This window comes from Eptatretus burgeri, chromosome 12 (assembly GCF_056783735.1).
Source record: "Eptatretus burgeri isolate ZD-2024b chromosome 12, Ebu_testis_v1, whole genome shotgun sequence".
Taxonomy (NCBI): Eukaryota; Metazoa; Chordata; class Myxini; order Myxiniformes; family Myxinidae; genus Eptatretus; species Eptatretus burgeri.
Genome location: NC_140972.1, coordinates 62,325,214 through 62,340,213, shown reverse-complemented (window position 1 = coordinate 62,340,213; position 15,000 = coordinate 62,325,214). Strand labels below are relative to the sequence as shown.

Below are 15,000 nucleotides of genomic sequence, written 5' to 3'. Positions count from 1 at the left end.
ACCCAATCGCCCATCCTTTCCATGTGTTTTGAAGCATATCAACGTGAATCAGAGACAAAGTGAGCGCTCACCCTGGCTGTGATGTTTGTCCAGTAAGGCAACCTTGATGATACTCTCATCGCTGGGACTATACAATCAGTCCATTCAGTGTTCTCCGTTTCCTCCATCAGATGATGGAAGAAAAAGAAAGAAAAAAAAATGATTCATTTCCAATACCCAGTGGAAAAGTATTTCCTCACAGGCGCCTTTGGTCACGCTTCAATTGCATACCTAAAAGGAAACCTACTAGTGGTCCGAGCTGCTCGCCCATTCCATGGACTCCTTCAAATTAACTATCTGAGTGAGGAAATCTCCGTTTACATCCTTCGCAATAAACTGCCATTATGGCGCTAAACTCCGGGGCAGAGCTCATAACTTTATCTGATTCAGCGACGAGATACGACCCAAGTGCGTCTGGAGATATCTCGAAAGCTCGGAGACAATTTCGGCAAGTTAGTTTCCCGCTGACCATGCGCGCTATTTCCTAAAGGGCTGGAAAGGCTTTGCCATGTGACGACACAGGAGATGGGTGGCGGGAAGTGACTAGCATCAATCAGTGCGTGGCACGACACTGGCAATGCGAGCGGGAGATCGCAGGGGGGCACCACACTGCAGCATCTAACAAGCTCCCACCGTGCGTGTTCTCACCACAACATCCTATGCTGCTTCAATGAAGTCCACAATTTTCAATTACAGCTTATGGAGGATAGATGACCAAATTAGATAACAGCCCCCACCCCCACCCCCACACGACTCCCCAGTTATTCACTGACTATAGCCTCCTGTTGGCTCAAGGCAGACCATACAGAGACTCAAATCGATTTGCCTCTTTCAGTACTGGCTTTCAAAAGGCCTACAGATGTAAAATTTACAAGCTTCAATTGATGGAAGTTTCAAGAACTCGTTAAACTATCAACAATCCCACTAGGTTACAAGTTTACCTGCTAAATAGGTAAACAGGGGTGGCCCTAAAGTCCATTTCTTCCAAGGTTTTCTAAATATCATCATCATCCTTCACATTTGCCTTCTCCTTCTCCTTCTTCATCATGTGGGTTCAGGACATTCTTCGTCATCCACCCCCAACCACATTCGGCCTCTCCGTTCTGCCAGCTTACACGACAGCTGCGTACAGCCCGAAGCGTGGCTGCTCGAGGCCACTCGCGGCCCTCCCCATTGAGCAGCAGCGAGCCGTGTGATCCGTATTGTGCGAGGGTGCCGGGTCTGACAATAATCACATCGCACCCGCAGGGCTACTCGGCCACGGGATATGGCACCCCTCATTTTGGGTCCGATCTCTCACACTGAGGGTAGCACCATGGTCCGTCTGCACGTTTTGTCTGTCTCTCTCCAAGGTCTAAGATATTCTGTCCATGCCCTCACAACTTGTTTCTGAATGCATTTCGAAAATACTTTTTCGGTTGTTTCCTGGAATATATATATATATATATATATATATATATATATATATATATATATATATATATATATATATATATATATATATTTTTTTTTTTTTTACAGGTGGTCGCTTTCAAACCTCCACAAATCAACCCAAGCATGACATTCATTGAAATACCCTCAGAATCCTCACAAATTGCTGAGTCTCAAGGGCCCCACGTATAACTTTGATCATGCTTGATGACAAATTACCTTTCGTAGATTATCGTGCAAAATAAATAAATCAAATATCTCCCCCCCATAAACACCTTCCTGTTAAGGATGCCACTGAAGGCTGGAAGGTGGATATTCTTTTTTCATAATACATCGCAGTACATAAATGGCAGGTATGAAGACACCTGTTTATGGGATACACTGCACACCTTTTCCCCCACACTTGAATGAAAATGCCTCTTTAGAAAGAAAGCGACATGGCATACCATAGAACATGGGAGTGAAGAACGGTATAAAATCGCACCAAGTCTGTTCCACGTATTCATCGATTCCGGAGCATCACGGCAGGTGATATGCAATGATGCAATACTCGCAATCTTACACTTCTCATGCGATCAAGAAAACGATACGGTTCCCCCCAAAAACAGATCCCTCCCCAGGGTCTGATCGACAGAAGGGCAGATTATGTGGCGCGAGGTGGACGCGGGAGGGTGGCAGTTTGGGCGGGAAGGGAAGGAGGGGTCGGAAGGGAGCGGTATAGGGGGGCGGGGGACTTGACACATGGAGGTACGTGACCCACCGCTTACCTGTCAATGATCACTGGGTCTGATGGGGTCTCGTTTCTGTTTCCGCAGCTTTTCTTGTCACAACAGCGACTGAAGGGCAAAAGAGAAATTTTATTGCTGCATAAAACCCGGTGAAAAGCATGACGTCACTGGGTTCCTATATCTATCTATCTATATATATATATATATATATATATATATATATATATATATATATATATATATATATATATATATATACATATCTTCTTCTGGCTGCTCCCATTAGGGGTCGCCACAGCGGATCAGTGATCCGCATAGTGATTTGGCACATGTTTTACGCTGGATGCCCTTCCTGACGCAACCCTGGTCACCTCTTACGACACAGGGATATGATAAAACCGATTTTAACTGGGGTATACACCGGCCCAGTATACTGGTAGTCATTTCGACAACCTCGGAAGGATGACAGGCTGAGTCAACCCCCTGGTGTATTAATTCAGTGGCCCAACGGGGCTTGAACTCAGGACCTTTTCGATCCCAAGCTGCTGCCCTAACCATGCGCCAACACCAAGCTCTTAATATATATATATATATATATATATATATATATATATATATATATATATATATATATACATATATATATATATATATATATATATATATATATATATATATATATATATATATATACATATATATATATATATATATATATATATATATATATATATATATATATATATATATATATATATATATATATATATATATATATATATATACATACACAGACACACACACACACACACACACAGACACACATATATATACACACACACACATATATATACACACACACACACACACACACACACACACACACACACACACACACACACACACACAACCCGCATGATGCCCATCCACCCATATACAGGCTTCCAGCACTTGAAAAACGGAATGTTCACCAAACGTTTCGTCAACTTTACATGAGAGATAATCAGTCAGTCCGCATTGAGACGTAACAGCGATAACGAATACTAATGAAAACTCTGTTCCTGGAGAATACATTTATACCACCAGTTGAAGCTGATATATCAGGAGTTATTTTTTGAAATTACATCTTCAATTTTGGTCACGGGCTTTCTGATCGTTCCTCATCTCAGAAGGTTAAATCATATAGCTTAAAAGAAAAACAATGAGAAATAATAAATGTCATGTTTTCTGATTTTTGTTTCCCCGTGCCACAAATTACACACGACCATGTTATAAGTATAATGAGCTGATAACATGTGTGATGTACATTTGAATTCTCACGTTATTTTAATGGTCATATTTTTTCAAGCATAAAAAAGCAATTGGTGCACTCGATCGCAGCAGAGGAAACTGCCTGTTTAGATTACAAATACTTCATCAACTTAAGTGTTGGCACTTATTGTGTGCGTCGGCTCTGATGTCTGAGCATGCCGCTTGCGGCGTGTGATCTTTCCAAGGAAAAGGTGTGGACAGGTGAGGAAATGGTAATCACGACAGTCTCAGGGTGTGGGGTTAGCATAAAACGAGGGAATATTGTTGGAGTACTTGAAATGAAATTGGTGCGGAATCCGTACAATCGTGATTGTGTTTGTAAAAGGTTCGATGGTGTAATATTCTTTGAGTTTGTGTGAAATTAAGTACACATGCGTGCACGCACACGAACGCACACACACAAACGCTGACACACCAAGCTACTGTGCTGCGATGATACATTAATTATTTTCCACATTTCTTTGCAATTTTCAAGGAACAGCGAAGACACGATGAAAATTTTATCAGCCACTACAAAAACGAGTATTGTCCCAGTGTTAGCAACAATGAGCGAACGTCGCATGATTGGCTTATGGTTTGTTATATAGATAAAAGAATCAGCAGATCGAGCGCACTCAATGGTGCATTACAAGTGGCCCGAAAAAAAATCGTGGTAAACGTGTTGGACTTCATCAAAGTGTCACCGCAACTTTCACCTGGATCCTGTACCCACCAGACCCTTCCCGGGGCGAAAACATCACCCGGCCCAGAAAGCACTCAGGTGTAATAAATGACTTCGCCTCTGCGTTAAATTCTGTTGTATTGCATCGCATTTATGAATCAATATATCATGGTGATTTCAAGCAATTACAAGTACTTGTCTGTATTCATTTAGTGACTGCAGTCGAGATTAGCCCCTACCGAAGCTGAAGAGATAAGTGCAAGCAATGCGCTCTGTATTACCCTCCCTATCTGATTTGATAAATTGCACGGCACGTCACCAACACTACATCATCCAATTTCACGCCTATCACTCTCATTATCATTCAATTTACTCGATTAAAGCGGGCCAGTATTCTAGAATCACGAGAGGTTAGCTCTGTCCAGCAGATCCTTTTAAACATTTTATGTCATAGAGGAAAGGGTGGCACTAATTGTTTTGCGCAATTTCGAGCATTTCATGCCGTGGGATGTGCCAGGTCTCCAGCCCACAAGTCACGTGCTCAGCATGCACGCAGCCTCCCCATTTAGTGCGCCGTGCACATTGCCGTGACAGTACAGGTGGCGAACCATTTTCAAGGTTCATATTACATTAGCATCACGCCGATCTGTGACGCGCTTGGTGTCATAAATGATATGTGGCCATCGGTTGAGAAATTACATCTCCGCAAGTGTATACATTGGCATGCGTAAGTAAGCGTTAAATTATCTCACAATGGTCTCATATGGTTTTTTTTTTTTTTTGGCGACAAACACATGGATATGAGGGGTATTTGTGACCATCTTGATACAAGATCGGCTGAGCTCGTGGAGCAGGACAGGCGTGACGATGCAATGCGTAATCACGTGTAGGCAGCATCACTGGTCATTCTGACTGCTGTATTTAGCCATTTAGGGGAGTAAATTTTACGAGACAGTTAAATTACCCGTAATTACAAATGAAATACTATTAAAATCTAGTTAACAGTCGGCAACACCGCATGCTGTGCCCTTGCGCTCGAGTGTGTCTGCTCAATGGCCTTGCAGGTAGAGCTTTTCATAAAATATGATGTGATTTGTACATATATATATATATATATATATATATATATATATATATATATATATATATATATGTATATATATGCACACTGTACATTGATTTGGAGTGGGCTAGTGCCGAACATCATACAGGACAACTTTAGAATGCAACCCATGGGCACTGGCACTATCTGGATTATTGGGTAATGAGGTCGAATGAACTGTAATATACTTCAAACTATCTGTCACGTATAGAATTGATCATGCATGCACAGATGTCACCCTTAGTGCGGGACACTCGAAATCTGTGGCCGGAAAGCGAGTTAAACAGCCGCCCGGGCAGGGCATGCATTCCCAACGGTCGCGGTTCTCTTGACCGACCCTTGCCGCGCCTGCGGAGTCCCGGGGCGCCGCGCCCGCCTCGGCTGCCCGGGTTCCCGGTGACCCCTGCACAGGCGGTGGAGCGGCCGCTGGCTCCAGCCCGCTTCTGGTATTTCCGGCCCCAACAAACGCCCGTCTCAGGGTTTTTTCAGCAGGGCCGCCCCGACACATCGTCTGCTCGAGGGACGCCGTTTAAGCCCTCTGGTGTCAAAGGCCTGCTGACCCACGAACCTTTAGTATTTATTTGTACAGAAACTCTGCCCCTGAAATCAAGCTGAAATCAAAAGACAGCATTTACAGCAACGGTGCGAATCCATCAAACAAGCGAGGACAAGAATCAAGTTCGTTGGAAAGTGGACTGGGGGCAGGGTGTGTGTGTGTGTGTGTGTGTGTGTGTGTGTGTGTGTGTGTGTGTGTGTGTGTGTGTGTGTGTGTGTGTGTGTGTGTGTGTGTGTGTGTGTGTGTGTGTGTGTGTGTGCGTGCGCGCGCGCACATGCGCCTGCGTGTTTTGGCTTTGCATGCGCCTCGTGTGCCAGTATCAAACTCTGAGCCATGTGTAGTGCAGGATGCACTCTCTCCTGAAATCCTGAATGCCGTGAGAAAGCCATTCATATTATATCATGACACGTGTCTTCCGCTTGCTCTGGCAGAAATAAAAACTGTACCACAAGAAACACAATGAAGGCTATAATCCCAACTGTGGGATCGGCCTGATGTTTTAATCATATTTCACCAACGTGGAACCATAATAAGATGCTTCGGGAGCACCTACCTGCACATGATCTCGTGCGTAAGGAGTACCCGACACATTTCGGGATTTTTGTCTTGGCCTTCATAGATAATTGCCTGGCAATAAAAGTAAGGGGGATTAACACAATACCTCTACATATATATATATATATATATATATATATATATATATATATATATATATATATATATATATATATATATATGTATGTATACATACATACACACACACACGTCTCATTGCATTCATTGAAAAAGCACACAAACACACACAAATATATATATATATATATATATATATATATATATATATATATATATATATATATATATATATATATATATATATACATATATATATATATATATATACACATATGATACACATGACCTGTATTTGTGACAAAGGTTTGTATAGGAATCTGAAATAAATCCTGAATATCAAATTTCCAGACAATGCTGCATCGGTTTAACGGACTATTATCGATCGGTTCACTAATTAAAAGTGCGTTAAAAAAAAGAAAGTGCACGCACTGCGTAAACTCTACGCAAAGCAACCGGCACTCGTGCAAATGCGAAGAATTAATCCTACATGGAGGGTTTGTCAAACAAACATGCGTATACATCAATAAAGATAGAAACATGTTTTAGCCACGCATTTTAAACAGTCCGCATGACCTTTACGCATTTACTTTGAGGGCCAATCTAACCCAATGCGCAAAGTCCCATTCACGTGTAATTATTTTCGTTTACGCGTCAAAGGTGCACCTTGTGGAATCGATAAAAAAATGAAAGGCGAGGGCACGCCTTGGTCGAAGAAAGTTTTCAAGTTTATTGACACTGAAAACCTTATTTCGCAGTTCATGAAATAGCAAATGAATCATGTCATATTGGAAGAAACTGCTTCAAATTTCTGCATCAGGGACACGGAATTAAATAGACGTGTGGCCAACTATTAAATATTGTGGTCGGAGCGGGGGGCGGGAGGGTGAGTGGAGGAAAAGTTTCTGTCATAGCGAAGTAAGACAGATTTAATCAAATAAACACGAGAAGTTGAAACGATTACACGTATTGTTTGCTCATACCGGTCCAAAAGCGTGAAACGCGGCCGTAGGTTCGGTGGGAAAATGCGGCCCGAGCCTTCTCTGGAACCTTTTGAAATGACAATAAGCAGGTTTTCATGCATGGAAACTCCTCATTTAAATTGATCTCGCAAAAATAATACACTGCTAATTACAAGTGTTCCACGCCAGCGGTCTACTTATTCCAGGGGAAAAAATTGGGAAGCGAATCAAATGCAAATGTCATTAAGCGCTCGAAAATAACAAGATGCGAATATGTCAACGCTCAAAGGAGACGGGCAAAGTTTGAAACCAGATCACTGCCTCTTCAAATAACGCTCAATAGTTTAGTGCAAATGAGCGAAATGCCAACGGAGATTCTAAACTTTCTTTTTCAGAGAGTACGTTTTATCGACTCGATTTTGGGATTAAATGACGTCACATTATTTTGACCTGTCGTGTACAAGAGATGGAAATTGCCAAGAAGGATCATAATCATGTGTTGAACTGAGCAAATCACATCACACGCGGCCCGCGGGTGCGAATGTGCAGACACGAAGGAAAGATTAATGAAGTACGAGCGAATAAATGAATGAAGGAATGAAGGAATGAATAAAAAAAGCGTGCAAACGTGATGACGTATGACACGTACATTGAAAGCGTGAGACTGGGCACGAATATGTCCGACTCCAGAAATGCACGCACGATGCATGCAGACTGTGGTGCGAACAGCATGACTCTCTCACCTGTTTGGTCATGGAGTCAATCAGTCTCACGTACAACTCTTGCTCCGTGCGCACACCTGTGTGCACAGGTCGCATTGTTAGCATCGACGGGAGTTGTGTAATTTGCGTGCATCAAAATAACTTTGCGTCTATAGCATAAAACGTCGTGGGGTTCCTCCATGCTCTCCTAATATGTATCAGGTATTACGGACAGGATTTTTTTTTAAGTGATCAAGGTACTGTGGCCAAACAAGAATGGGCCGAGAGGTCGCGCAGCACTGCAAATTCCCTTTTCTCTCACTTTCTGCCAGCAGTGACGACACCAGTCTCCCAAAGGCGCCTCTAGTGGACTCAAGGCCAAAATCCCCTTAACAAGCCCCACAGTCCACTGTTTAGCGATTCCAAAGTGCTATGGTTAATCAAATACCTCCCGCAGACTTAAACAAACACTCGCCATCGAATTTTGATGTCATTCCGAGTTCACCTCCATTCCAAATCAAATCTCCCGTGCCCATTTTCCGTGTACCAGCATAAAGCGTTTGGCCACGGTTTCCTCAAATTGTACGAGCGAATTAGGAGCGAATACAAGTTTGTGAAATGTTTTTACTGCACTTTATTGTAACTTACCATTGCTGTACAAAAGCTGAAGCCGGTAATGAATGCCGTTGTTCGTCTTTTCATTGTTCGGTTCCTACAATAGGGCATTTGAGATAAAGGAGATTAAAAAATATATATATTACAGCATCAGTAAATAGCTTGTTTCTTTTGATCACAATTGCAATAATTGTTGTACTCATTTGTGTGATACTATATAAGGAGGTGACCTTTGGTGGAGAGAATCGCTATGCCAGAGGACGGCCTACCACCATGTTCTCCGACCGAAATCATAACAGGTCCTACGTATCAGATTACGTCACACACTGTACATAGCTGTAGCAAAATGCCAATGAAAATGTGAGTGCTTATTCGCCAAAGACTGACAGTGCATGTATCAAATTTGCCAAGTACAAGCACTCGATTCTGTGCGCCACATCTTAAACGTAGACTCTGTCCCGCGCATTACTTCCGCGCAAAAACAAAAGGGCAAAGGATGCATTTCGTTTGCCTTAACCGCAGCTTATTGTGTTTAGATTCCAATTTGCTGCTTGAAACGCAAGTGTGGGTTGTCAAGCTTCTGAAAGTGTGACGGTATGACAGTGGATTCATAAAAGCCAATTTTCGTACAATTTATCCGAAAGCATGACTCGTGTAAGTGTGCAAAATAAAATATCGAGAACCATAGCTGAGACTTCGGATATTAACTGTCTTTACCAGTTATGAGCGAGGTTGGAGGTGCGGGTTGAAATATGGGAGCCGGTTCATGGTGAAACTCCCCTATACAGATCCTCAGGGGTTCATGGTGGAGCACCGTACAGATCTTCAAGTTTATAGGTCGAGTGAAGGCGGATGGAGAGAGTGTGTACAAAGGAGAAAGAGAAGTCACTCACCCTGTCTTTTTCCACAAAGTCCACAAAAGCTGTGCGCTCAATTTCCACGGGTTGACCCTGTCGGTCGTAGAGTGCGAGTACGAAGTGGAAGAAGTTGGATTTCCGTAGATTCGACGGCGGCTGCTTCTCAAAATGCGCTCGCGCCAATGCGATGCCACTGCGAGGACACCCGAGGGTTGGAAAGGAGAAAAGGGTTATGGATGCAGGAACTGACGTTCTGGTCCATTGTGGAGTCAATGACCGGTGTCTTAACCAGTTGCTGAAGCACCGAGTCACATCCCATCCCCACAAGAAAGCTGTGGCCACGATGTTATATCACCATCGGTCAGAAAGCTGTGGGATCTGACCGTCATATAAAAGCAACGGTTGTAATGTTCTGGCCCATTATGGAGGTAGAGACCGAAGCCCTTCGATAATAGCACATTATACATATGCACAAAGGCAGATAGATATGCAAACTCAACAAAATGATTAAGAATAGCCCGCAACTGGCAACACACTACTCCAGATGAGCCCGACTCGTGTAATTCTCAAGACCCGGGGACTGGTGTTTATCCTCCGCCTTGTAACCGTTTCGGCGACACCCACTCGGCACAATGCAAGGGCAGAGCGTGAAATCGTCAGCATCGCCGAGCGCAGTCGCGGGCCGTGTAGTTTGCCTCCATGACAGACTCCAATTTTCACGGTGACAGCCAAGTAAACAAGAGATTTCAGAGGCGGGAGCACGGGTCGCGCAGGGATCTATTCCACGCATGCACCGAGCGAGAGGAAAAAATGCAGGGAAACTTTGAGCGCAAATTACAGACAGAGATGTGTCAAGCACATCCCACCTCCTGACACCTTTTCCTTCTCCTCATGCACCACGTCAGGACTGAGAGGATCAGTCGGAGTAGGTCGTGACGCACAGAGATTCCCAAATTGTTCGTGGTATACATAATATATGCACGACGTTGAATAGACAACGATGACCGAATTGCACACGGACAGTCATTTGTATTGTTATTTTTGTTGTACAACAAACACCCATGAGGTTTGGTCAGGGTTTGAAGGTATTAAAGGTGTGTGCGTGCATTCAGTAAGAACACCAAAAAATGATAAATAATGTGGAGCTTTTGTGCCGCAACATCTTGTGCCTGCACAGTTGTGTGTGTGTGTGTGTGTGTGTGTGTGTGTGTGTGTGTGTGTGTGTGTGTGTGTGTGTGTGTGTGTGTGTATATATATATATATATATATATATATATATATATATATATATATATATATATATATATATATATATATATATATATATATATATTTGTGAGATTTGCAGCCAAATTGTCTTGGTGAATGTTATACTGATTAAAAACTAAAACTTCCCGGGAAACAATCTCTGCAGAGAGAGAGTGAGGCATTAGTTTTACGTTGGGATATAATTTCGTTCATAGATATATATGTATATGAATATTTATATATATATATATATAGAAAATATATATTTGCATTTCATATAAATGTCGGTGTGTGTTTGTGTGTGTCTCCTATCATTGAAGTCGTGCAGTGTTGAGTATAACACACAGGGCGAATTATAATCCGACTGTAACCTGTAATGTTTAAAATATTCCCAGGTACACACACCCTCCTGTACTGGGATATTCTGAATCTCAAGTTTACATGTAAACGTCGAGAAGGTGATAAATCCTCTGTGCAGGTGCCGTGTGCTGATTCGTATAACGAAAACTGCAGTGAAGTTAAATAGTTACTAACCAAAACCAACGACAATACGTTAACGAAAGTAATTTTTTGGGGGGGAAAAAAAAAAATTCGCTCACGATGCGCTCGATTATTATTTGCAGCAAATACATTTTGACTGTTTCCATGTCGTGTTTGCTTTGATTCGGTACTTTGCCCGTTGCCATGGTAATCAAACGGTAAAGGTTGAAAATTGTTCAGGTGACTGAGCCCTCCAAGAAGGATATTCCATTGTAAACGATGATATATATTGATCGTGAGAAAAACGTGGGATTATGGTACATATATAATCGAACACGTGCACATTCATAAACATCACGGATTTCCGCAGCAGCGGCTTTCCCTGCGGACGGGGGAGGGGGGGCGACACCACGTGGATGGAGACATGCTCCCGGACCAGGTTCACAGCCGTGAGCTGCAGCGTCAAGTCATTGGTTGAGGTGGAAAAATAAAATAAAATAAAATAAAATAAATTAAGGCACCCCCCCCCCCCAACCCCCCCGACCCATCTCTGATATTTATCACCAGGTTTAGTGAGTCCAAGAAATATGCTAATGGTGAAAGGTGTCCAGGTGGACAGAGGGAGCGGGACAGGAGAAGAGAGCGTGACTTAGGGATAGTGAGCGAAATTCATCACACACACACACACACACACACACACACACACACACACACACACACACACACACACACACACACACACACACACACACACCGCTCGTCCGGCGAATCGACAGCGTAACGAGTGCCCGTCCCGAGTACCACTCGGACTGTCAAACTCACCTTTGCGCCGCAGTGGTGGCGTCCACCACGCCAGAGTGCATCCACGAACGCACAGATGGCATGGCGGCTCCCAATGGCTCCTCCTTGAGGCCGGAGCCGGCTCTCGGCAAACTCTCCTGGATGCCGAACATCGATAGGGCTGCGCGCTCGCGGGAGCGGCGCGGGACGGCGCGGGGAGCGGGGCGCGCGCGGCCCCCGGGCGGACTCTGCGGTGCCCCCGGTCTCGCGCCACGCAAACGGATCTCTCGCCCGCGAGGCGCCTCCTCTCCTCGCGCTGTTATTATTAATGTAATTATTAATGAGCTTGTCCGGCACAGCGCGAGCACCTCCTATAATATTATAATCAGGGACGATGCGATCCAAGTCTCCTCCGCCGCCGCTTCGGTCACTCGGAATAATGTAGTAATCCAACGGCAAAAGCGATGGGGGACTTCGCTAGTTCTTCTTAAGGGCTTTTTGGCTTCGCTCGGCCGGCAAGAGCCTCATCGATTGAGCCAACAGCCGGAGGGTGCTCCGTTCCGTCCGCGGGGTTCGGCCTGGGGGGGGCGGGGTAGAGGGGAGGGGCGTGGAGCAAATAAATTGCTTTCAAAATGTCCCAGGCAGAGTTCGCGGACTTTGGGAGCGCCTTCCAACAGCCCCGCTCCCTGGCGCTTAAACAGCGTACTGAGTGCACCCCCGGCCGTGGGCTGCCTTAAGGAAAGGGACTCGGGGCCGGGCGCCGTGCAGGGACGTCCCCCCAACCTTTTCCTCTCTCTCTCTCTCTCCCTCTCGCGCTCTCTCTCTGTCCACGCCGCACGAGCTCACGTCACTTTGCCACGCCTTCCGGAGGATGCAGCCAATGGGCGTGGACGAGGCGGAGCTTTGCGCGTGATCGACGTGTCAAGAGCGCGCGCTCCAAAGCAACGATGAAAAGGCGCCTTTCGCTCGAATCTTCTTTTTTTCTTTCTTTCTTTCTTTTTTTTTCCCCTTCAACCCTTTCGCTCTCCTTTTCTCTTGTAATACAAATGGCGCGGCCTGTGGATGTCCGTAAGTTTCTTTTTGTCATAACTTACGGGCTCACGAGTAAATTATGTGGACGTGAGGAATTTAGACTCAATAACATGCAAGGACTGTTCAAAATGTTCTCGGAACGAGATACTCTTTCTCACGATGGTCCAAGAGTCGCAAATAATTTTAAAATGTTTCAATATATATATATATATATATATATATATATATATATATATATATATATATATATATATATATATATATATATATAATTTGATATACTGTATAAAACACGAACATATATATATATATATATATATATATATATATATATATATATATATATATATATATATATATACAAATATATATAATTTGATACATTGTATAAAACACAAACATATATATATATATATATATATATATATATATATATATATATATATATATATATGTGTGGTTGTTGTACTTTTTCTTCGGCCTGTTTCTTGTGAGTCTCTCGTTTGCAGGATATTTTGACACTGCAACATTTGCAACATACTGCTCGGCCATGTGATGTTTAGACACAATGCAATGCCTTCATGTATCGCCATCGTGATGGAGGTGGAGGTGACATGAAAAGAACGACAATGCGTCGTTGAACCATGAAAAGAACGACAAAATTATAACTTTGAGAAACACACGATGTTTTCGGGTCAAATGGCAGACGAGTGTTGGAGGCCAGGAAAAGGCGCATTTTCATTTATTTCTTTTCCTGCCGCTGCGATCAAGTTCTTGTTCCCAATTATGTCGTCACTCAAGATTGTTCCATTGTAGCTGTTAGAAAGCATTCAGGTGTTCGTCGTTACGTCAAAGTGTTTGCTTTACCAAGTGTCTGCAACGTCACCTCTGATTGTCACTTTTCCGAGTTTGGAAGCTTGAAGTGTTTACTCAAACCGTGCGGCCCATACCCCATTACGTACTGAGCAAACACCTGCAGATATATATATATATATATATATATATATATATATATATATATATATATATATATATATATATATATATATATATACCTGTAATTACCGAAACACGTCGCTACCTTTAAACGCGTGTTCCCGTCCGAGGCGTTTGAGGTTCCCGGGCGATGCACGATGCACGACCAACCTCCCCCGCGGCTCACATCGCCTTGGGCGTCCACACGACGCACTCCCCCTCCAACACCGGCTCGTGTGGCCATCGTGCACCTCCCGCTGAAAACACAACTGCACGAAAACGTGCATGTACCATGAGGATGGATATACTATGGCCGTTAAAGGTCTTGCACAAACATACTCGCGTACACATGCCCGGAATGCCCGCAGTGTGTGTTTGTATGTGTGTGTGTGTGTGTGTGTGTGTGTGTGTGTGTGTGTGTGTGTGTGTGTGTGTGTGTGTGTGTGTGTGTGTGTGTGTGTGTGTGTGTTTATACATACTCGTATATACCTGGTATACCACACATTCATCAGTTCCATTTTGGCATCCTCACCCGATTTTGACTTCAACCGATCTGGGTAATGAGATTGAAATTATTGAAACTATTGAAACGATTCGAGCTGTTATCAATACCAGATCATAATTTGAGATTCCTTCCCGACGGTCAGCTAAACTAAGTTTACGCATTTCCCCAAAGTCCCCCCCCCTCGTCAGTTGTACTGTAATCCGATTAAATCAGATAATTTTATTTTTGTTTAAATTCCAAGAAATCTCCGCATCACGGCCAGTCACAGAGCTCGACATGCCATTTGTGACGTTTCATTTGCCAAGTTTCCCGTGATGACGACGACATCGTATCGAAGGAAACCCTTTGGGCAGGAAAAACAAAAAAAAATCAAGAAGACAAACC

The 15,000-nt window shown here is 43.5% G+C and overlaps 1 protein-coding gene across 8 annotated transcripts in view; it reads right to left on the bottom strand.

Moving 5' to 3' along the window:
• The window catches only part of LOC147015753 (transcription factor COE3-like), a 353,977-nt gene that overhangs the window by 294,625 nt on the left and 44,352 nt on the right, over positions 1 to 15,000 (bottom strand). For 7 of the 8 annotated variants that reach the window (XM_085848249.1, XM_085848255.1, XM_085848250.1 and 4 more), the window contains exons 1-6: positions 12,147 to 12,893; positions 9,633 to 9,789; positions 8,773 to 8,836; positions 8,167 to 8,222; positions 6,382 to 6,455; positions 2,238 to 2,306 (exon numbers count right to left, since the gene is read on the bottom strand). In XM_085848249.1, coding sequence (XP_085704375.1) covers positions 2,238 to 2,306; positions 6,382 to 6,455; positions 8,167 to 8,222; positions 8,773 to 8,836; positions 9,633 to 9,789; positions 12,147 to 12,277 — 551 coding nt within the window. In that variant the 5' untranslated portion in view covers positions 12,278 to 12,893. Of the gene's footprint in view, positions 1 to 2,237; positions 2,307 to 6,381; positions 6,456 to 8,166; positions 8,223 to 8,772; positions 8,837 to 9,632; positions 9,790 to 12,146; positions 12,894 to 15,000 lie in introns of those variants that run through there. The other variant, XM_085848257.1, reaches the window with a different exon arrangement.